The following is a 24,982-nucleotide window of genomic DNA, read 5'->3' on the forward strand; positions in this document are numbered from 1 at the left end:
AATGGCTATGACTATGTTTTCATCTTAGATAGTCATATTTGTTGCTTTGTTTAAAGTGTTCTGGATATATATATATATATATATATATATATATATATATATATATATATATATATATATATATATATATATATATATATATATATATATATATATATCCAGAACACTTTAAACAAAGCAACAAATATGACTATCTAAGATGAAATATATATATATATATATATATTGACAGAAGAGGAAGCAGAGGACCGGGTTTGGGGACCTGAGGGGAACAAACAGCAGGGGGAAAATATCCAATCTTCCTGGTGCAAGTGTCCGTCTAACCTCTAGGTGGCGGTAGTGAACTCTAGTGCACAATTCAGACGAAGAGGAAGAGAAAAACTCCACCACATCATTGGTGTGACGTATCTGTCAGCTAGCAGGTAACATATTTTCACCAAAAACAGTGAGTTACATGTGACCTGTAAACAGCAGACGATGTCTAGCCGGGCTCTGCGACGGCTCCGGGGGAAGCAGCGGGGCCAGGAGGCTCTGGAGGCGGGGGATGAGGCTGTAGAGCCGGGGGATCTGGCTGGAGAGAGCCCCGAGGAGCAGGCTGGAGCCCAGCAGCTGGACCCGCCCAAACACAAGAAAAACAAGGCTCAGAAGAACTTCACTAACATTTATGAACTGGTAAGGTGATGTTGCTCCACTGTTCCCTCCATGTCTTTAAAAATAAATACATACAAATGTAACACATGTTTACATCAGCTCAGTGTAGCCGTTTGAAGTCCGTTCAGTTTGTCTCGTAAACATGACCTATAAATTGGAAATACACTCGTTTATATAATCACCAAAGCGACGACAAAGATCCAAATTACTGTTCATCATGATGCCACGTGTTTCAAAACTTCAATACTTAAATCTTATTGAAATCTTATTTAATTTGTAATTTATTTCAAAACAGGGACAGTGCACAATAAGACATTAATCTTTTGCAAGAGAACATGCATTGTGCCAGGTTGTAGCAACTTGCTATTTTCCACCTGTAGTCCCTGGGCAGGCTGATGGAATACTACATAAAAATTAGTATAGAAAAAGAAAAAATAAGTAAAAGAGCAGAACAAAGCAAAAAGAGCATAGATAAATAAAACATGGAAGTAGATAATATCAATTCAACTATTTGTAATCACTCTTCTAGTTTGTAAGTGCCAAGTCAAACAACAAATTTCCACATATACAAACAAGAACGTCTCTTCCACACTGACCAATACACACAGAAAAGATTCAGTTTAGTTTTGTCCAGCCTAATCAAAAGTGGGCAGTGGTGTCTTTTATAATTATATATGCATTGCTATCATGGTGTTTTGCACTGTGCAAACTAAAAATACATTAGACGAGAATACAAATTTCTTTTTTTATCTTTGGTTTATTACAATTTGCTGAGGCATGTGAACATTCACAATTTTTCTGACTGGAAATGTATGCTGTGAGGTCTTAGCTATCCAATGAGACCAAGATTATGCATATTGTCCTTAAAGTCAGAATTCAGACTTTTTACTTTTATTTTTCCAGTGGCCTTAACCTGTTCACCCCTAGGGATTTTGGAGGTGAATTTTGCCTGAACAGGCCTAGATTAAATCATCAATATCTCCACAATTATGTTTGATAAATATACAGCTTTCAAATATTTAATAGATCCTATTGTTGGTTATTAAAAGTGACATTTCCTGTTGCTCTGGTGAACTCTCAACACTCATAGTCTCAGAATAATCAATAATAACCACAATGATGTGCTGTAACAATGCACCTTTTACCACGTCTACTGTACCTCATACTGCTGCACCTTTCACTTAAAAAAAAAAAATTGTATATATGTTAATAAGATTTATTTACTATTTACTGTACAGTGAGCGAAAATAACCAAGTCAAATTCCCCGTCTTGTTTGACCTGACTTGGCCAATAAACCTGATTCTGATTCTGAATACCCATCTTTTGTTTTGTATTTATGCAAATGATTGCATAAAAATATAAATCAAATGCGCTATTGCTGTATTGGACTGAGATATTTTGCTTTTGTTGAATAGCTTAAAGGGAATTACCCATAAGGCTCCTGCCCACCTTCACTCCTTCATCCAGAGCTCCACTCCCCTCTGACTGGAGACGCCTGGTGCTTCCACCACAACGTGGTGTGAAATCAGTAGCTAGAGTCTTATCCTCCATTGGTCCCCGATGGTGGAATGACCTGCCAAACTCTGTCCAATCCACGGGGTCCGTACTTACTTTTAAGAGCAAGCTAAAGACCCAGCTCTTTAATGAGCATTTATGCATTTAGGTAACGTATCATATGATGGTGTCTTTTAAGATGTCGTTTTCTTGTATAAAGGTACTGTTGTGTTGGGCGGAAGGGGAACGCTTCAAAAAAGAAACGACAAAAACTAGCACTGGTATAGCGGTACCTGTTTCCAACTGGACTCTGAGCAGTCTGACCAGCACTGATCCAACTCCAATGTGTTTTCCTGCTTGTGTCGTTTTCTCAGATGCAAGTCGCTTTGGATAAAAGCGTCTGCTAAATGACAGTAGAAGTGGTCAGATTCAATTCAGAAAGGTTATAGCACAGTAACATCATCAGCAATAATTTGTTACAACAGTAAACTCATTTTAAGATGCAACCTGTTAACACCAACAAGACTTAAAATTTTAGATACCTAAAATCTAAATTAAAGTTTGTTCATGCTGGAAACCAACAAGCTCTAGTTCACATCTTCATATCTTGATGCACAGAACATTGTAGTACGTAGACTGTATCTGCAAACAGCTTGTGACATTAAATTAAATGTTTCATCTATTGGTGGAGCTCATTACCCAGTACACTCTCTCTTGTAAATCTCTTTTTTAATTTAAACTAGATATGTGACTCCGACAATGAGGTGGGGAAAATCTCTTCTGATGACGAGCCAGAGAAACAAGACAAAAACAAAACAAGTTGCACGGGAAAGAATGAACGTAGTGAAATTGAGAAATCAACTCAGAAGCAGGAGGAAGTGTCCACTAAGGTAAAATAAAACTATACAAATTATGACTTTATTAAATCTTCTAATTTGGCTTAATAATCTGATCTAAAGATGTCATTTTTCATCGTCCACTTTCTTCTTTAACAGACTGGAGACAGAGTTAAAAAGAAGAAGAAAAAGAAGAAGACAAAAGCCACCGAAGATGCACAAGTAATGAAAGTATATTTTGCCTCTGACTAGAGACTTGCAAAATGTTGCCAGAATATATGCTTTAAATATATTCATGTTTGATAATATGTAATGGTATAAGCCTTAACTCCTGTTGACAAACAAACTGCAGTTAAATCTTATCAAACTGCATTTTTTTTTGCATTTTTCTGGCTTTCAGGAGGCTGCAACTGATAATGTTGATTTATTGCTGGAGAACTTAGACCAGTCCAACAATCTGAGTCTGCAAAGTGAAAATTGTGGAGGGTCTGACAGAAGGTCCGTGCTACATGTGGAGCACAGGTGAGGAACCAAGTTCTTGAATGCTGACAATATGTAAACTCGATGTGAATACTGGCAAAAGCAGTGTAACCAGCAGTAGCCTGGATGCCACTCATGTTTTACCATACTATGTTACTCTTTGGAAATGGCCATTAGTTTGACTACATTTTGCAAGATTCATTTCAATTTATTGTTTATTTTTTTATCATTATGCAGCACAGGATTACGTCACAAAAATTACATGCATAGGTATCCTCTTTCATTCACATGCAACCCCCCTCCCCACACAAAAAAATTCACACGGGAATAAGCAGTCACTGAATGGAAATCAAACCATTTGAACAAAAAACAAAATTACCCTTTTTTTTAATTTGAATCAGCTGAGAGAAAGCTGTTAGAAAATGTGGTTTATGGACCAAAATGAGGTTGTGAGAGGGCTTTGTGACTGCCAGGGTTTTCCAGCATTTTATTTATGTATTTTCCATTTCCTTTTATGTATTTTATCTGCTACAGTGAGGATATTTAGATGCCTGTGAAATTTAGCCAGAATGGGTCTTAACTGGGGCTGTACAATTTTGGAAAATAATCTAATTATTTTTTTTTTCCTTTTATTAATGGGTGAATTTAATAATAGTAAAATCTTTTATACAATTAGTATAAAATGTTCTACCCATAAACTAGGCATCTTTACACACCTTTGACACAGCCGACCACGAGGTGGCGGTAATACGCAACGGCCAGCAGCATAACACGGGACGTAAAAAGAAGAATGCATCAGTAAAATAAAGAGAAGAAAAAAACAAGTAAACAACAGATGCTACTTGCCTTTTTTTATTTAAATGTACACCGCGGTTATAGCGATTGAGATTAAATACATTTTTTCATGTACTCTCCAACTTCATTAAATGTACTCGTAGCAAAATGTCTCTGCTCTAAATGTTTAAATAATTTGTGGTCACATAATTTAAGTTCACATGAGAGGGCTGAACGTAATTTCCTAATTTTAAAATACCCAATCAGCAGAGACCACCCTCCAGGCCCAAAAACGTCCCTCTTCGACTGCACGGCTGGTTTTTTTTCCCCCCCCCTTATAGGTTCCTGAAGGCCACATTACAGGGCCATTCCTGGTAATGGAAACACATACAATGGGCCCTTATATGGAGAGGTACTTCCTGGTGGTGGTCTGAGGTGTCGCTACATTGTCTCCAATTCATGCTTTTATTTTTTGGTTATTTTATTTAGGTAAACTCGAATGGCTAAGACTGTGTTTTCATCTTAGATAATCATATTTGTTCTGTTTAAAATGTTTCTGATCCATGTGATGAAATGTCAGTGATATTGAGTTCATTAACAGCTACAGAGTCATTTCACTGTAAACTACTTTTCATGTTGCCTTTCTAAAATAGAAAATATATGTAACTTATTTTGCTCACATAATCAAAAAAAAATGTATCAAATAAAAAAAAATTTATGTTTTAGACTATGGTGTGAAGAGGTGTTGCACTTTGGGTGTCATTACTATTTACTTAATTTTGCCTCGTACATATATTATGACTTGGATGTCTTTAGTAAGATATCTTTGGTAAGTAAAACGTTAGATTAGTGGGCAAATATGTAAACCTTCACAAAATAAGAACCCAAACTAACAAAAAAACACAACATAATAGCATTCATCATAATTTATTTCATGCTTAATGCAAATCAGACTTTAGTTTATATTTTTAGATTTTAGAACAGAATTCTTTAGGAGACAAACTAATTGAAAAAAAAATGATACCTTGAACATTATACTGTTTTTTTTGTTTGTTTTTTTTCTCATTAGGAATCTCAACCCAGAGACTGAGCTGAAGAGATATTTTGGGGCTCGAGTTGTTCTTGGGGATCAAAGGTAAAAATGTAATAATGATATGAATATTATTATGCAATTATTGATTTAAATGGCCAAACTAAGTTTACTTTTATCTAACCAAGGTGATGCTTATCCCAAAAATAAAAATATAGGGAAAATGAATACTGACATACTGCATTGATATACTCTATACTATTATCTTATATATATATATATATATATATATATATATATATATATATGTGTGTATAAGTATATATATGTATATATATATATATATATATATATATATATATATATATATGTGTGTGTGTATAAGTATAAACCCACATAATATTACATGGAGTATTGCTTTTTTTTTTTTCTTCGCTTTTCACAAGACCTCGACAGAGAAACCGGCAATTTCATCGAACCACCTGGATGACAGGTCCAAAGGACAGTTGGCCTCGTTTCAGCCGCCCAGGTAGACTTTTATTACAGTCCTGCACAATATATAAAAATGATGGAACTTAGAAAAAAGTTTTGCCTTCGGTTTTAAATTGTAAAATCAAACAAATTATTTTGTTAGGCTATCGATATATGGATATTTCCATGTTAAAAATGTTAAAATTCTAGCACAAATTAGATGAATTTATAGACATTCTTAATTGTTTCCGGATAAGGAGTAGTGTTGTCCCAATCAGGTTTTTTTGGCCCCTATCGGACTCCGAGTCATTTGATTTTGAGTATCAGCCCATTCCGAGTCCCGATCCGATACTTTCGTAACACGTTAAAATAATGAACAAATGCAAAATAAACAGATCCAGGTTGTCCCCCATTTTATTTTATTCACCTTATTTTATCATTTAGCACTTAAACAGTGCAGTTCTCTTTGAGGTAGCTTGAACAATCACGTAATAATAGTGCAACTATTAACTTGTGAAAATAGTGCAAATTTAAACATAAATTTGAATTAAATTAAAATATCAGCTCAACTTAAAATACAAAAGTAAACAAATAAGCAAATAAAAGTGCAGTGTCATAAAGGCCGGTAATGTGCTTTTTAGACTGTACTCTTACTTCTTACTGTCCTTTTCTGGCTTAAAGAATAAAATGTTTGGGTTTGAAGTGACCTACAGTCTTCCTTGCAGCAGCCAGGATGTCTGTCACGCTGCGTTGAGAAAGCAAGCCCTCGTGCACGCAAAGTCGGTTAGAATGCGCGACACAGCCTGTGGCGTTTTTCTGAAAGCTCAGCTTAGTAAGACAACGCCAGCTTCATTCGGTTTTCGAGCATCGTTGTAACTTAACTTTTACTAATTTACCTCCACTGTAACACTGCTGTGCGCGGATCACAACAAACAAACAACTTTATTGAACTCACTTAACGTGACACAGCCCACACTCCGCACCCCCACCTCACCCATAGCTTTCTTCTAGAGACTATTTAGAATGCAGAACACAATGCACAATGCAAATCCATACAGTACCTGCTGAAATGAAGGCTAGAGGGGCATGAAATGGGAGCATTTAAAATAATGTTTTTATTTAAAGTAACTAAAAAGTTACTTTTCATAGTAACGCATTACTTTTTGTTCTAAGTAACTGAGTTACTAACTGAGTTACTTTTTAATGAAGTAACTAATAACGGTAACTAGTTACTATTTTTCAGTAACTAGCACAACACTGATCCTAACCCTAATCCCCACTCGCCAGTGTGCCCCCCAAAATTTTATATCACCAGCCGCCACTGGTATTGACTATCTGCACATATTCAGCTTTCCTAGAGAATAACAAAGAAACACACAAACGATACTTAGTTTTGTTAAATTATCGTATAAACATTTCATATCAGTTAAGAGCTGCCAGTATATTTTCATTCACACTGGTAATTACATAACAGCCCTAAATACTATATGAATAAATAATTCTTCACCGGGTGGTCTGTAGGAAGCACAAACTGTTATTTTATGTTTCTTCAGAAAGAAAAGATATTCAGGGATACCGGTGGTAAGAGGCCGTAGGCTGAAGTTTTCTTGCAATAATGACGTCATCTTAGAGACTGCCCTCATTGTGAAACAGTCTGAAAGTCACCATTGATAGCTTGGCTTATCTTCCTAATAGTTATTTATGCTGTGGATGATAAAACTTTCCCACAAATATGAGTTTGGTTATAAGATATTTGCAGATTTGTTCACAATGTCGATCATGATATCTTTAGAGGGACACATGGTGTTACAGTTAAGGTCAAGATTATTAGCATTTTATGAAATACTTGACCAAAAGTAAAAGTGTTCATAATTTGTTTGTTTGCAAAAGAACTGTTGATTATGTTAAATTAAGACAAAAATGTCCTGGAGCCTCATTTATAAAAGAGTGCGTAGGATTCATACTAAAAGTGTACTTGCGCTCAAAAGCCGAAAATGGCGTGTGCACAAAAAAATCCTGATTTATAAAACCGTGTGCACGCACACCTGCACGCCATGTTCGCTTTATAAATCACAGTCCAGCTGGAAGGTTGCGCACGTGAATTCGCCTCATATCCCGCCCTCTACACGCCCACTTTATACCATAAATGGTCAATGCAAAGTACTTCATGACTGTATTTGCATATAAATGAGCCTGCTGAGCATGCGCAGCGTTGGTCTGCAGCCTGTTTCTGCTGTGCGTCAGGATGAATGAGACGTGTCGAGCCAGGCAACCGTGCCACTAAATTTCATGGAGACCGAGATCAAGATGTTGTGGATGAGTTGGAGGCCAGGAAAACAACATTATTTGGTGGTCACAGTAGTGGCATCACTAACAAAAAGAAAGCGAGTGAGTGGCAGCACGTCGTTGCTGCGCTAAACGCCGTGAGTGCCACGGACAGATCTGTGGCAGGAATAAAAAAGAATTTCTGGCCACGGGAGCGCGCACAGCAGCCTGTTGAGCGATAGCGCTAAAACGTCAGATTTTCAGATTATGAAGCTCAAGAATGAGATCAAGTCATATTTAGGCAGAACCAACTTTTCATTAACTGTATTTGGCCTTCAATCAATTTTTGGCAGGTGAAAATGCCTATTTTGTGTTGTAATGGTCCTTTTTAAAAGAGTTAAAAGCAATCCTGTGAGCTCTAGTGTTTATGTTATGAAGCTCAAGAATGAGATCAAATCATACCGTATTTAGGTAGAAACAATCTTTCCTTAACTGTATTTGGCCTTCAATCAATTTTTGGCAGGTAAAAAGACCATTTTCAGGGGAGAAATCAGATTCTGGCTGGCAATCACTTTTTGGCACGACACCGGCACGGCGTGTCCTGGCACCGTGGCTGCAGCACCAGAGCGATCCAAGCGCATGACGCAGTTGGAAGTGGCCGAGTCCTGACTGACGCTGTGCTTCAAACACAGAGGGACACGACCAGCGCTATTATATTATAAGTCTGATATGTGATGACATAAAAAGGATGACATGAATCTGGCTTCATTTCACCACCTCATCCTCTGCGTCGCCAGATGCCCCTATCTTCAAAATGTTCGTGCACTAGGATCAAAGTTTGCGTAAAGATACGCACATTTTTCCGTTAGTTTTTTTTTCTTTAAATCCCAACCTTTGTGTAGAAGATGGCGTGCGCATCTTTCAAGCCCTGTTTTGTGTGCACGCAAGCTTTATAAATGAGGCCCCTGGTGCTTTCAAGTGAAACAAGAAAAAAACAAAATAACCACCGTATTTTAGTTCCTAATCACGCTGGGAGATGTCTCTTGGGGAATCTTCGCCCATTTTTCCATGGCAACTTGCTCCATATTGTGTGATTTCTGAGCATAACTTTCCATAGGTTTGGATTGTATTGTGTGTATATATACATGGTTATCAATTCCACTCAATTTCTCTTCAGGAATCTCGATGGCCTTATTGGAATCAAAGGATGGCATTCAGTACTTCACCTTCGAGCACAGTCGGGACTATCAACAAGTACAGTTCAAGTTCCTGGATGCTGTTGAATCCATGGATCCCAACAACATTGTGGTAAAAACAAAATTCTTGATATCAGCTGGGTATCTTGTGTGCAACCTTTTCATTTGGCACGCACATCCCCAGGAATGTCTTGGCATATAAAAGAAAAAAAATTAGAGGGAAAAAAGAGAGAAAAATTCCTTCATGAAGCAAGTTTTTGACATTTGTTGTTTTCTTGTGTACATGGCTGTATCAGTCAGTGTATAGACGTAATAGTTTCAGAGGTAAGATACATCATCTCCTTTTGATATCTTCTTCTGCCTTTTTACGCATTTTTTTTTTTTTTTAAGGATCATAACAGTGTTTAGCATTTCTTTTCTCAAATTTGCGCACAACTCCTGCTGCGTCCCCAACTGTCCTCACTGTTTCACATGTCGGGAGAAACAAGAGTGATGTAGAAAACCTACTTGAACGCGTACTTTAGTTGTGATTGCAGAGCAGCAGAGAAAGGGCCAGTGCAGAAGTATGTGTGCTCACAATGGCTCATATAATTATGAAAATTGTGTGTTGTTTCTTCAGCGAAGTATGAATCAAGTATTAGTCTCTAGAAGAACTCCTACTGAAGCTGGCTGTTAGTTTTATACTTGTATTGTTTGGTTTTGGTAAATACACATTTTTAATATAGTATCAGAGCTGCCAGCCACCCAGAAGACCAGGGCAGCTGCCCATCCCTGGAGTCCTCGGTAGTTGGTTTACACTGAGGGCTTTTTCCACAAATCTGGTTAAATACTATTTGGTTTAACCCTATTTGAGGGCAGTAGTTATCAGTTCCAGTTATCAGTATGTGAAATCACAGTAATGCTGGCAAGAGCCACTTGTTAAACTTTTTCCAGTTGTTGTTTTAAGTATTGCTATGCATTAATATTTTAGGGATAATTAGAGGTGAAATAAATAAATAAATAAATACATGCTTGAATTGTTGAATACTTGACAAACAGACCCCCGTTTGTAAGGTTTGAGTGGGAGGTGAGCAGCGCGTGAGCACCAAGGTTTCGTGTCACTATGTACACCTCAAAGGGCTATCGTCTCCTGGTGCCGTCTACAAGAAGGGCCAAAACAGACCGCACTTCTTAAGGAAGCTGAGATCCTTCAGTGTCTGCAGTAAGATTCTGCATCTTTATCTGTGTCTGTTGGGGCAGCAGCATCAAGGACATTGACTTAAAGAAAGTGGAAAAAATGGGTAAAGAAAGCTGGATATGTGCTGGAGCCCCTGGAGCAGACAGCGGAAAGAACACTGTTATTAGTATTAAAGACAACACCACACACCCTCTCTGCGATATACTAATAAGAAAACAGATAATCTTTAGTTGGAGGCTTTTTATGCTTCACTTCAACAATGAGCGGTATAGAACATCACTGCCGCCTGGAGCAACAAACTATTTACAATGAGTCTCTGTGCTGGACAGGATACTCCTTTAAACTTTTAAATGCATGAGCCACCTACCTTGTTATCTGTTGTTTAATGTTTTTCTGTTTTAGATTGTCAGTAAACCAGTGCAGCAGTTGGATTTTTTTCATTGAAATTATTCAAGTATTTTGAATACTCCTGTAAATTAAAGTTTGTTCCATTCCACTTAAGAGTGTTAAGATGGTGGCAAAGTGAACAGTAAGACATTCCTGTACAAACAGACCCTTTTTATACACTTTTTGCACACTCAAAGTTAAAATGATCTTCATCTGTAGGAACCCTATCCACATCAGTTAAGTGCAATAACATTTCCAAGGCTTTTCAGGGGCTTAAAATAGCAATTTATTCTGACATTGCTACTTGCCCTCAAGGCTAACATTGAATAATTAACCATTATTTTGCAACCATATGTTTTCTATTGCAAAACTGCATTGATTTATGTTGGTTAAGTCACCAATAACAGTTTATACTCCTTACCATCTAGTCAAAGACGGTTGATTTAAATCTGAAATATTCCGGCTAAAATCTACACCAAACACTTGTATGGATCCTTTATTGATTTACATTAAACAAAAAACACTGATTATTAAAATGTTTGCAAGATAATAGCGTACAGTGCATCCGGAAAGTATTCACAGCGCTTCACTCTTTCCACATTTTTTACAGTCTTATTCTTAATTTGATTAAATTCATTTTTTCCCTCAACACTCTACACACAACACCCCATAATGACAACATGAAAAAAGTTTTGAGATTTTTGCAAATTTATTAAAAATAAAAAAGAATTTTCATATGTACATAAGTATTCACAGCCTTTGATCAATACTTTGTTGATGCACCTTTGGCAGCAATTACAGTCTCAAGTCTTTTTGAATATAACGCCACAAGCTTGGCGCACCTATCTTTGGGCAGTTTTGCCCATTCCTCTTTGCAGCACCTCTCAAGGTCCATCAGGTTGGATGGGAAGCGTCGCTGTACAGCCATTTTCAGATCTCTCCAGAGATGTTCAATGGGATTCAAGTCTGGGCTCTGGCTGGGCCACTCAAGGACATTCACAGAGTTACATACAGGCCTGATTGGTAAATTTCTGCAGAGATGGTTGTCCTTCTGGAAGGTTCTCCTCTCTCCGCAGAGGAACGCTGGAGCTCTAAAAGGGTGACCATAGGGTTCTCGGTCACCTCCCTGACGAGGGCCCTTCTTCCCCGATCACTCAGTTTAGACGGCCGGCGAGCTCTAGGAAGAGTCCTGGTGGTTCCCAACTTCTTCCATTTACGGATGATGGAGGCCACTGTGCTCATTGGAACCTTCAAAGCAGAAGACATTTTTCTGTTCCTTACCCAGTACCCTTTGTGCCTCGAGACAATCCTGTCTTGGAGGTCTACAGACGATTCCTTTGACTTCATGCTTGGCTTGTGCTCTGACATGCACTGTCAACTGTGGGACCTTATATAGACAGGTGTGTGCCTTTCCAAATCATGCCCAATCAACTGAATTTACCAAAGGTGGACTCCAATTAAGCTGTAGAAACATCTCACGGCTGATCAGTGGAATCAGCATGCGCCTTAGCTCAATTTTGAGCTTTATGGAAAAGGCTGTGAATACTTGCTTACTTGTGCATGTTTCTATTTTTTTTAATACATTTGCAAAACTTTTGAAAAACTCTTTTCACATTGTCAATATGGGGTGTTGTGTGTAGAATTTTTGAGGAGAAAAATTAATTTAATCCATTTTGGACTAAGGCTGTAACATAACAAAATGTGGTAAAAGTGCTGTGAATACTTTCCGGATGTGCTGTATCTCTAATCTGCACCTCACAAGTTGGTTTTTCAGAACAGAAGTGTACGTCTTTGTTTCTGTCAGTTTGACCACTTCTTCGTTTTGTTTTTTGTTCCAAGGCGCTGCTTCAGCTCAACCCGTACCACATTGACTCGCTGCTCCAGCTTTCCGATGTCTGTCGAATACAGGAGGATCAGGAGATGGCCAGGGACCTTATCGGTGAGAATAAGAGGCTGCTTTCTTGCCACAAACTTGAATTATGTTTAGAGCCCAGCAATAACACAGCTGCCATTCATTAGGCAGCAGCATTTTTCTAGGAAATTAGCTGTACTAATTTTCACATCTTTTGAGAGCAAATTACTGGTTTTGCTTAAAGGCAAACTTGATACAAATACAGCTTGATTGTTGTTGGGTTATTTTTTTTTATATCTTATGGCTATGACTTGAAACTAAAATAACTTGTTTGATTTTAACATAGTGGTCAGGGTTTCTATTTTCTCTGGCTTAAAACACAAGGTCCTTCTGTAAATGTTGTGATGGACATAAAACAGTCCATCTTCAGACAATACTGCGCTGTTAAGTGCAAGTCTGTTTTTCTTCATTTCTAACTGGATCAGTCAAATACTGTACGTTTGTTAATATTATTTTGATCACAGAATGATGAGACAGCAGGAGTTTTATTATAAATGCATTTTTATCACATCAGTATCTGTATTGAGCTACAGAGAATCAGCAACCGGCTCACAAAATCACTCCAATAATAAAAGTCATTAAGTTGGGAGTAGTGTGGTGTTGAATCGTGACAGTAAACAGAGCTTGCTCTGAAAAATGCTTGAAAATAAGTTGATTTTAGTTTTTTGGATGATAATCATTGTCTCTCAAGAAGTTTTTTCACCCCTATGTACCATTATAGTTGTTTGTTAGAATCCAAAAATGTGAATAAATGAACTGATGAAAATGATTTCCCTTTTCTTTATGGGTTTAAATTCAATCGTTTTAGGAAGGCGTGAGCTTTTTCACATCGTGAACCACAATCCTCACCACTGTTAATGAGTCAGACTTCATGCTTCTTCTAAAGCACAATGCTACATTTATCATTTCAGACCCTGCCCTTAACTGGTAATCTAAAATAGTCTATGTAAAACACGCGAGGGACCATTTAACAAAGGGCATTTGTGCTCTTCTCCTGGGTGATTTGATTACAAGCCATCAGACAAACTTTACCATAAGACGGAAATGTAACGGCTCTTTTCAGTTTAAGTATTTTTTAGGTTTTTAGGTTTTAGGCTGCATCCTTAATGCAGAGTTGATTGTATGTAGGAATATTACTGACATAGATCATCTGTATCCGATTACTGCTGCTTTAATGAAAATATTTTACTTTTTCCTCAAAGAAAATGTAATAATTTGGATTATTGAAGTTATAGAGAATAAGATGGCTTTTTTTCATCCTCTTTTTACCTAGAAAGGGCCTTGTACAGCTTTGAGTGTGCATTTCATCCTTTGTTCAGCCTGACGTCAGGTACAAGCAGGCTGGATTATCTCAGACCAGAAAACAGGTTTGTTTTTTGTTCTTGTTGTCATTTGTGTGTGTTTTTTTTTTTTACATTTTCTTCTGTCTTAGCATTTACAAAACTTGCTTTTGTGTAGCATCAATTTGACTTTACATCATTGTTTTCAACTTAAATTATATTTTCATAAACACAGAAGTCCAGTAATTTAATAACTCTTGTTTGCAGAGCATTTTATCTGGCCCTTTACAAGCACATGATGTTTCTTGAGAAAAGAGGATGCCCACGAACTGCTTTGGAGTACTGCAAACTCATCTTGAGGTACAAAGAGAAAAGCTTTAGCATGACAAGCGTACACTATTGTTGTTATTATTATTATTATTACTACCTTCTACCGAAAGAAGAGAATGTAGGAGTTTTTGGTCTCTGTTATGACGTGTTAAATAAGGAATTTTTACACATGACAGGTTTTACATTGGCTATAATGATTGGCTATGCTCAAAGCAATCTGTTTTTGTTTTACACGACCAATTAGTAGCTTGTACTTTCAGCATAACTGGCATAAAAGCAGTTGCCACACAGCTGCAATAAGTCTGCTGTAGCTTTGCAGCGTATTCACGTGAATGTAATTGATTATCTGCCATTATCATATCATACTTTGCTTCAAGTGTAATTGAAATAAACATTCTAAAATAAAGTATGTTTGGAGAAGTGCTACACTTGTGGTATGATTGCGGGAAGAAAAAACAATAAGTATGATTTTATTTTGTGAATTTCCAGAAATGCACTCCTCACATTTTTTCATCATCCTAGATATTTTTAAATATGGGAGAACTAAAACTAAAGATCTGAATTTAATTTTAAAGTTTGAGTGCCCACTAAAGATTTTGCGTTCCTTTCCAAAAACATTGCATACTTAAAAATGTGCATCTTTCCATTTGTTAATATCTAACGGTTAAATTGGGTAGGCTCAGTGTCATCATATATGAAGAGCATTCTTGTTATAAACAGATTAGTTACACTTTCATTTCAGATATTGTATTAGGGAATGTTTATGTTGGGTACTTGCAGTGATTGTTAACTTGTGTTTTCACTCCGTCACAGCTTGGACCCAGACTCAGACTCACTTTGCATGCTCCTGCTCATTGACTTCTTGACACTGCGTTCCAGAGAGTACAAGCCTCTCCTTCACTTATATCAAGACTGGGAGGCAAGTGTGCAGCTATATGTAACGTGTGTGTCACTGCACTTCTCTTAATTCTCTGGCCTGATATGGATATCATCTCTCATTGCTTTTCAGGAGCACAGAAATCTCTCTCAGCTGCCAAACTTTGCATTCTCCTCAGCACTTTGCCATTTCCATCTTAGTCAGCAGGAAGATCTGGACCCCGAGGAAAGTGACACACAAAGACAAGAGGCTAACCAGAGGCTCCAGGATGCTCTCATTATGTTCCCAGGAGGTTAGCCCTTTACAGCTCCTTCTGTCAGGACACATAACTAAGACATTACTAAAACAACGTCTGCAACATGATTTGTTACCACCCACATCAAGTGTTGTGTAGATCATATCCCCAGCTAACATTGCTGTCATCATGTTTCCTGCAGTCTTGATGCCTTTACTGGATCTGTGTACTGTACAAGCAGATGCTTCAGTCACCTCACATACCTTCTTTGGCCCAAAAAGTCAAATAGGGTAATGTATGCTTGTTTTCCACTCGTTACACAATCCAGGATTTTTCCATGAATGCTCTCTTCATTATAGCATGACATACTTTATCTATTCACACTGTGCAGCTATGATAAATCCACTATTTAACTTGTAAAGACAATTTGGTGGCCTATTTATTTCCTAGTTTTGTTTTTCGACAATTTTCTTTTTCTTCCCATATAAACATGAAAGCTTATGGTTATTGTCTCCAGGCAGCCGCCGGCCCTGGCTGAGCTGAGTGCTCTGTATGTGGGCAGGACATGCAGTCTGTGGAGGGAGGCAGCAGTCATGCTTTGGTTGGAAGAGACTGTGCAAGAGGTGCTGCGTCGAGTTGATGCCAAAGACCCCCTTGTGGAGGAGTGTCAAAACAAGTAAGTTGTTCATAATCAGTGGTAATGCTGTTTTTGCATTTTTTTTTGCCGAGCTTTGTTTAGTAAGAACTTGAGGTTCACATTATCGGGAATGAAAAAATTAATTTCAACATTGCAAACTTGCAGTAGTTGAAATTAGCGCATGCACGAAAATATAGAGTATTAGGGATCATAGATAGGGATCTATTCACCACTGAAGTGGAATTTACTATTTTCTACTTATTGAGAAATGGCTCTGTGTCCTTCTTCATCGCTCTGTTTTAGAAGAAAGCAAAGATACCAGAGTGCTCCAAGGAACATCCATCGCCATGTCCTCCTCTCTGAGATTAAAGAAGCCACCTCAAGTCTGCCTCTCGTAAGTGGAGAATTTGCAAACGCTGTTTCATGAATATTTTCAGTCATTTCACGTTGGAAAATCGGAACGCTATCAAACACTTTGACAGACAACAACCCAAAGATAATGTAGAGCAGTGATGTTGGTAAATACAGAGGGCAGATTTTTTGTTAGTAATTTGTTCTTGTCTTGGTTCATGTGAACATCATCATAAACCTCAACAGCGTGATTTAAGGCTTCTCACTATCCAGGTGCATAAAATGCATTGAAGAGCTGCTACTTCAGAGCTTATCTTTGATGACTACAAGAACAAAAGTGTGTAACACCATTATTGCAGAAGGAGCATCTAATGTGGGATTTCCCTCGATGAAGTTGTTGCAGAATCTGGGAATTGTAATTATGTATAATTCTAGCTAAAGGTGGTAATTGAGTTGTCTAGGCTGGCAGCAGAGCAGGGTTTCAGCATTCAGAGCACAGTTAAAATAACCTTAAGTCATTTTCCCAGGACAAACTTTCTAAATTAATGACGTGTAATCTCCGTCACCTCGACAGCTGTCTCGCTTCATGCACTTGATCATGCACAAACCAGCACCCAATTTCAATCTGTGCAAACCAGGAAGATGGTTTGATTTCAGAAAAGACATCATGTCAGCTAAATTAACTTCTGTTTATTACCTGTAAACAGTTTACTTCCATGCATTTTATGTTATAATAGTTGTAATAACATAAAGACCTTGTTTTGAACCTTCTGCTGTCACTGTGGGAGGAAAAAAAATGCTCCATCAGCTCTGTGTAATGTCATTAAACGTGGGAGCACAGTGTCTTTATTCATACGCATTTTGGCCTTAAGAAGGCACAATTTTTAATATTTATTGTAACAAGACTGTATCTTGAAATAAAATCCTATTAAAAAGCTCCATGCGCTTATTGTAAAAAAAAAAAAAAGTCAATCAAAAGGACAGGCAATAATAAATACTAGAAGAAGCAGTGTAGTTTGATGAATGATAATCTCACATCTGTGTAGTCTCGTGCTCTTTTAAGGGGGCTGGAGGGCATGCCCAAAACTTACCAATTCTCCTTGATTTATAAATTAGATTTCATGCAACCAAAAAACACAAACTATGTGGATCTAATTTAAGGAGCTACTGCTGCCAAAACTGAACATCGATTCAACCCTCCATAAATATGACCACATGTGACCAAAACTGCTGTTGCACAAACAGCACCAGCTTTTTACCATTTGACTCCAGATATTTCTTTCATAGTCACCACTGTTCTGGCCAGAGACCAGTGAAGTCATCCGGCCCGCATGTGGGGACACACATTTTCCTTGGGTTAGGTTAAACATTATTAAAAGTTTATTAAATATTAGGATTTTAAACTAATTGTCTTCTGCTGTAGTATTATTTAAAACGGCTGCTAGTGAAGCCTCTCCGAAGAACTTAGTTCCACATCTTGCTTTTGTGTCGTATAATATTGTCAACTGATAGGTGATAAGGCCTTTACCTTGTGTGTGTTTGATACCCTCAGGAGATAACCACTCAGCCCGTGATGGGCTTCGACCCTCTGCCTCCTCTGGACTCGGTGATATCATATGCTCGACCGGAGAGGTAATGAAGGACCCATTTGTTTGCAAAACAAAGCAGGCTTTAATAACTTCAGTTGTTTTTTAACTTAAAGGTGTGTGTGTCCATGTGTCTTCTTATGCAGGCAGCACGTTGGTGCATCCAATGAGAGCACGTTGTCGCTGTTTTTCCGGTCTTTGCTGCCAAACTTTAATGCTCAGGTAAGTTGCATGAATTACACAAAATGTTCCGGTTAATTAGGGCATTAAGGGTCTTCAACCTAAACGGTTATGTAATTATTTGATCTGGTGGTGTTGTGCAAAAGAAAATGTATATAAATTATAATTTAGTTGTTTTCCATGGATTAAAATAATAATAATAATGATAATGAACACTTTTGAAACATTCAAAGATAAAATCCAACTTGTAATTGATTCCAGACATGTAGGTAATATGTTTTACGTGGTTATAGGTTGGGAATGTGTCTGCTCTCAGGTTGAAGTAACAAACTGTGCTAATATTTCTGAGGATATCTGCACCAACATTGAAAAACTGATATCCCTAATTAAGAACTCATGCTGTGCATGTGGACACACCATGTGATTATAAACTGTAAGCCCTGCAAAAGTAATTTGCCTCGTAAATTCTGTTATGGCGGGCCCAGAGTTCAGTGACTATATTCATCATGAACTGGCTGTTCTAATGGGTTGTTCAGTTCAGTCATACATTCATGTCTTGCTTGTTGCTTTTTATTCATCATTTAAAAAAACAAGGAAGACTCCAGAAGACCCGTGAGCTTGGCTTGAATGTGATATGTTTGTGGATGAGTTCAAGTGCAGAGTTCTTGTATTGTCACAACGTTTGGTTTTACCTCTACATACCTGATTGGGAGGCAGGATTGTTGTATTTTTTTTTTTTTGGTAACTGGCAGCGATAACGTCAGTGTCTAAGATGGTGTGTAGCCTTTACACAAAATCACATTGTATTAGCTAGGAATGCTAGAATCCCTAGAAGTGATGCAGTGCACCAGACACCTATTGTCACAATTACAAGAATCACACAGAAGCACCCATTTAGTTGTAGCTCCCTGCAGGGCTGATCATGGCGTCTGAGCTGGTAAAACCTCAGGAAAGTCCTTTAACAGAAATAAGGACGGATGACACACAAGATTCATAGTTGTCTGTCCTGGAGGGAAAACAGCTAAAAATGAGAGGTCATATGACCTTTCGGCAGATAATTCTGTCCTTAATTTCCTGGTTGTCCCACACAAAGTGTGAAGTTGTTTTGTTGACTTATTGATGTTGAAGCTTTTTCATTGCTTATTCACAGGGTTTGTTTACAGAACCCTGTCAATGGGCTTATTTTCATGTAATTAAACAGACTTAAACAGAAAAAAAAAGTCATGTGTCACGTTAGTTTTGCATGCTCCCTATGGGCAGAAATATGTGCCACTAGAAACTGAATTTGAATCATAGAAACTGAATTTGAATCATTTATATTTGAATTTGAATTGCTCAACTTGAATAATTGCATTAAAAAACTGAATCTGAATCACATAATTTGAATTTGTATTGTTTAATTTGAATCATTGCATTGAAAAACTGAATCTACATTCCGAAAAACTGAATCTACATTCAGCTCTCACAATTCAAATTCAGTTCTTGAAATTCAATTTCAATTCTACTGTGCCAGACATCCGGGTCCTCTGGAGGAACAGCAATCGAGTGCAGATACAAAGAACTCGGGTATCAGTCACGTGACGTTTTTTGTTGTCAGCGCCATCTTGAGGACCGACCGGGGACATGTGTTTAATGCGTGTGTTTTATAATAGATCCATGGTTTAATGGTGCCTGTACTGCTTAAACAACCTTAACTTGCTCAATTCTCAACAGATTTTCAAACAGTTTGGTTTGTTATGAACGTCAGAGATGTAGTTATGACACTGCATACTTGTGAATAATTATAAACATTGAAAAACGTACTTTTGTATGAAAATAACAAGAAACAGATAGCTATGACATGGTATTTATATTAAATGAACATTTCTATAGTATTCTAAGTAATATTTATATTTACATTATAACACATATATGATTACCTTATAATATATATATATATATATATATATATATATATATATATATATATATATATATATATATATATATTATTACTACATTATAACATGTTTATATATTATTACATTATGATGTTTTTATATTATGACATAATGTGTGTATTATATGTGTATATGTGTACATTATAACATGTGTGTGTGTGTATATATATATGTTATAATGTAATAATATAAATACATGTTATGTCATTATATATATATATATATATATATATATATATATATATATATATATATATATATATATATACATACATGTTATAAGGTAATAATATATGTGATAATGTAAATATAAATATTACTAAGAATACTATAGAAATGTTCATTTAATATAAATACCATGTCATAGCTATCTGTTTCTTGTTATTTTCATACAAAAGTACGTTTTTCAATGTTTATAATTATTCACAAGTATGCAGTGTCATAACTACATCTCCGACGTTCATAACAAACCAAACTGTTTGAAAATCTGTTGAGAATTGAGCAAGTTAAGGTTGTTTAAGCAGTACAGGCACCATTAAACCATGGATCTATTATAAAACACACGCATTAAACACATGCCCCCGGTCGGTCCTCAAGATGGCGCTGACAACAAAAAACGTCACGTGACTGATACCCGAGTTCTTTGTATCTGCACTCGATTGCTGTTCCTCCAGAAGACCCGGATGTCTGGCACAGTAGAATTGAAATTGAATTTCAAGAACTGAATTTGAATTGTGAGAGCTGAATGTAGATTCAGTTTTTCGGAATGTAGATTCAGTTTTTCAATGCAATGATTCAAATTAAACAATACAAATTCAAATTATGTGATTCAGATTCAGTTTTTTAATGCAATTATTCAAGTTGAGCAATTCAAATTCAAATATAAATGATTCAAATTCAGTTTCTATGATTCAAATTCAGTTTCTAGTGGCACATATTTCTGCCCATAGCTCCCCCCTTTTTTTGTGTGACTTACATTTTTTTTTTTCAGTCACACTTTGTTTTGGCAACTGATTATATTCCAAGTGGTTCTAAAAATGATGTGTAAATTTTCCAGTCTTTTGTTAAGGAGAAACTATTTGGATGTGCTGTGGGATGGCGAGAAACAGATTTATCAGTTATTTATAAAATATCTGATTTCATCCAAGTTTGACAAAACATAACTTAAATTTCACTTAGCAGTTAACAACCAAGCTTTGTTCTTTTTTTTTTTTTTTTCATCAATCTTCAATCTTTTGATCAATCTTTATTTCTGTGGCGCTTTTCGCAGATAACCAATCACATAAAATAACATATCAGCTTCGAGTGCTATATATCCAAATACCCAATTTATCTTCTCAACTGAGGACAGAGAGTACAAGACTATTACATACCATGCTGGTCTTTGTTTTAAATTTGATTCAATATCAGTAATCTGAAACCTGATTTTATTACATGGGTACAATGCAGCGTCCGCAGTTATGCGGTCGGTGTACCGGACTGTCGTGGTGAAGAAGGAGCTGAGTCGAAAGGCGAAGCTCTCGATTTACCGGTCAGTCTACGCTCCCACCCTCACCTATGGTCATGAACTTTGGGTAGTGGCCGAAAGGACAAGATCGCGGATACAAGCGGCCGAGATGAGTTTCCTCCGCAGGGTGGGAGTGCCCCGGAGTGCCCCCGGAAGAGTCTGGGGTGAGGGAAGTCTGGGCATCTCTGCTCAGACTGTTGCCCCTGCGACCCGGTTCCAGAGAAGCATGAGCATAAGCATAAGCATTCAGTGCATGAACTAAATTATTGTGCTTTTATTCGTACTGAACTTTACTTTTGTTTTAGAGGACTAGCCCAAATGTGACATTTAATGCACATTTGACTTTAGTCGAAATCTTTACACAGGACTAATGCACTTGCAGTGAAATCTCTAGTTTATATGGACCAGTTCTCTGGTAATCAAATAAGTCTGTGTTCATAAACTGGACAGATGTTAAGCATCAGTGGCTCAGAAGAAAAATATGTGGAAGTGTTGCTGATGTCATTATCTGTGGACCAAATTGGTGAATGTGAAAGGATTTATGATCAAAGGTTGTATAAAGAAGATGGTTTCATTTACTCAATGCTGTGATATTACATTATTATAGAGTTTAAGCATCAAATGTATGGTTTTAATAGAAGCCACAGCAATTAAAATGGTCAAATTTCTGACTGAATGACTGATTTGGTCTGTTTTTTTGTTTTTTTTAAACTGTCTAATGTTGTGTAATATGTACACATGTAAGGACTCGTACTCCCCTGTGTCCACTGCTGAGAGCACAGTGACCTTAGTTTATGTTTAAACAAGGTTAAATTAGGGCGCATAAACAGTTTTACAGTGAGGTGCTTAACATTTAAAGTTGTATAGATATGTTGTTTTTTTTCCAATCTAATATTTTTTTCTTTTAGTCCACTGTCAGAGTGCAACACATACCAGCTCCAATCCCACCAGAAATACATGTACAATTACAGATGAGAATCATCGGGTTTAGTTGTGTATGCTCAACGTTAAAAGATGTGCCCAGGGCATCATTTCCATCTGGATAGTAACATCCACGCTGATGAAATTATCCACTTATGGAGAGGAAGAGATACAATATGGATAAAATAAATATAGTTAAGACCAAGAGGGAGATGCTGTCGAGCTCTTCTATTGAGACTATAATATACATGGAGTTACAGAGTTGAAAACACCAAATGTTAGTGGAAGGTGAGACCTCCAAGTTCACCCAGAATGTTGACCCAGCACCAAATGTTGTAGATTATTTGAAAAATAAACTTAAAAGACACATTATAATGATTATGTAAGATGATTGTTCCTTGTCTTGGTTAGCCATGTAAAAGAACAGCTTAATTCTAGCAGGGTAACATAGTTTGGCCTTTTACAAATTCACTTCAACCAATTCTTGAATAGAAAGGGGGATGTGAGAGCATTAACGATGGACTGATGTTTCCTTGCTCTCTAGGGCGGGCCGAGGCCGGAGGACGACATGGAGGTGGCTCGAGCTGGCCAGGAGCTCAACCAGGAAGTGAATCGTCTCATGGTGGCAATGAGGGACATGCTGGCAAACATCCGCTTTCAGGAGCCGCCCAGAGAGGACAATCCCTACAGAGATGAGGAGGAATGGGACTGAAGGCAGAGACATGGAATAAGTGTTGAATGAAAAGACTTACAATAAAAAAAAATTAAAAAAAAATAATTAGACGAGATTTGTGTTGACGGAGAGGGTCAGCTGAACACTTTTCTACTATCACAGTTTCAGAATACTAAAGTCTGCTTTAGCTTCGGGTAGTCCAGATGTTTGTGGACATTTCAAACCAGCTGTTAATTGAGCATGTCACGTCACCCAGGTTGGAAATTTTAGCTTGCTTCATTCATTACCAAGTGAAGAAAACCAAGTTCAGGATAATATATTTTAAATTATTTTAAGAACATTCATTTATACTTGTGTGATTTCATAATCAGCTAAAATGGAATTTTAATGGAGATGAAATGAAAATGAAATGGAAGATATCAAGATGGGACAACAAATGGAAGATACAAGTACCTTAAAGTAAAAGTGCAGTGAAATATACTGTATTGTAAATAAAGCAATGAATGGCATTAAAATATTTTTGAAAGGTTCTGTCAGTCTGATGGAGCTGATATTTGACTTATCTTGGGGACTTTAATGGATTAATTTAAGTATGCATAAGTAGTTATTCCATCAGAATTGATATTTCATTTGTGAGCCGTGATGATGAATTCAAGTTGCATATTTCTTGAAGATATTAATTTCAGTGCCAAGTCCTGATAAAGGAGGCTTCTGTCAGGAACGCTAACCAGCGTAAACCTTGTGGAAAATCAATATGCACAATACTCATCCACTCAACCACAACCTTTTAAAGGGATAATTTAACAGAAGTAAATTAAATTTAGGGGACATTCTGCTTACATTTTCTAGGGTCTCCAGTTTTTGTTTTTGCCATCTAATCATTTACAACACATTACTGTACATCTAGTGGACATCTAGGTTTACTCTGTTTGGCAGAAACACTCCACATATTCATTCAGGAATAGCTTGCCAAAATGTGCTTTTCTGGATTATTTCACTCAATAAAACACACATTGCTCTGAATATTTCAGGAAATCTTAGTCTACAAGTATTGAAGATATTAAAAATAAAAAAAATACTGAACTGAACATTTTTCTTACTCTTGACTTGATTAAAGCTCATTTGTGGCATCTGAAATGTCGGGTTGGAACTGTGCTTAAGGCAAGGTAAGTTCATGTGTATAGCACGTTTCATGTACAAGACACAAGTATACATATATCTTTAAATGCATTAAAAAGTAGGGTTTAAAAGCAGGAATTGAAGACAGACATAAGTTAAAACCAATTAAACAAATGAGATGCAAGAAATAAAGGTTGTAGTGCATTATGATTGATTATTGAAATGCAGCAGTAAAAGAAAAGTTTCAACCTTTATTGAAACCAGCTGAGAGTTTCAGCAGCCCAGGTGCATTCTGGGAGTTTGTTCCTCAGGTGAGGAGCATAAAAGTTGAATGCTGTCTAACCTGTTTGGTTCTAGCTCTGGGGACAGGAAGTAGGCGCCTGACGACCTGAGGGTTCTGGTTGGTTCATGATGGACCAGAAGATCAGAGGTGTATTTTGGCCCAAGACCATTCAGAGATTTATAAACCAACAGCAGGATTTTAACATCTATTCTGGGACAGACGGGAAGTTTAAAAATCTAAGAACTGGATTTATATACTAACTGCAGCTGTTTTATATATATATATTTTTTTTTAAAGAATGTCACCATTAGGCATCATTCCAAAAAAATTACAATTATTTTATTTCTAACTTTCCACTTTATGGCAACTGTTTAACTTTTCTCGCTGCT

At 37.0% G+C, this 24,982-nt stretch overlaps 1 protein-coding gene across 1 annotated transcript; it reads left to right on the forward strand.

The window, feature by feature from the left end:
* Positions 1–373: 373 nt before the first annotated feature.
* tcf25 (transcription factor 25 (basic helix-loop-helix)) lies at positions 374–23,721 on the forward strand. Its single transcript, XM_061744179.1, has 18 exons — positions 374–672; positions 2,890–3,036; positions 3,142–3,204; positions 3,383–3,504; positions 5,306–5,371; positions 5,713–5,795; positions 9,180–9,310; positions 12,602–12,701; positions 13,948–14,041; positions 14,222–14,314; positions 15,098–15,203; positions 15,294–15,453; positions 15,599–15,686; positions 15,914–16,072; positions 16,337–16,427; positions 17,937–18,016; positions 18,117–18,192; positions 23,063–23,721. Exons 1-18 carry the CDS (start codon positions 478–480, stop codon positions 23,228–23,230), a joined length of 2,022 nt encoding a protein of 673 aa, XP_061600163.1. The 5' UTR covers positions 374–477; the 3' UTR covers positions 23,231–23,721.
* Positions 23,722–24,982: the final 1,261 nt, after the last annotated feature.

This window comes from Cololabis saira, chromosome 2, assembly GCF_033807715.1.
Source record: "Cololabis saira isolate AMF1-May2022 chromosome 2, fColSai1.1, whole genome shotgun sequence".
Taxonomy (NCBI): Eukaryota; Metazoa; Chordata; class Actinopteri; order Beloniformes; family Belonidae; genus Cololabis; species Cololabis saira.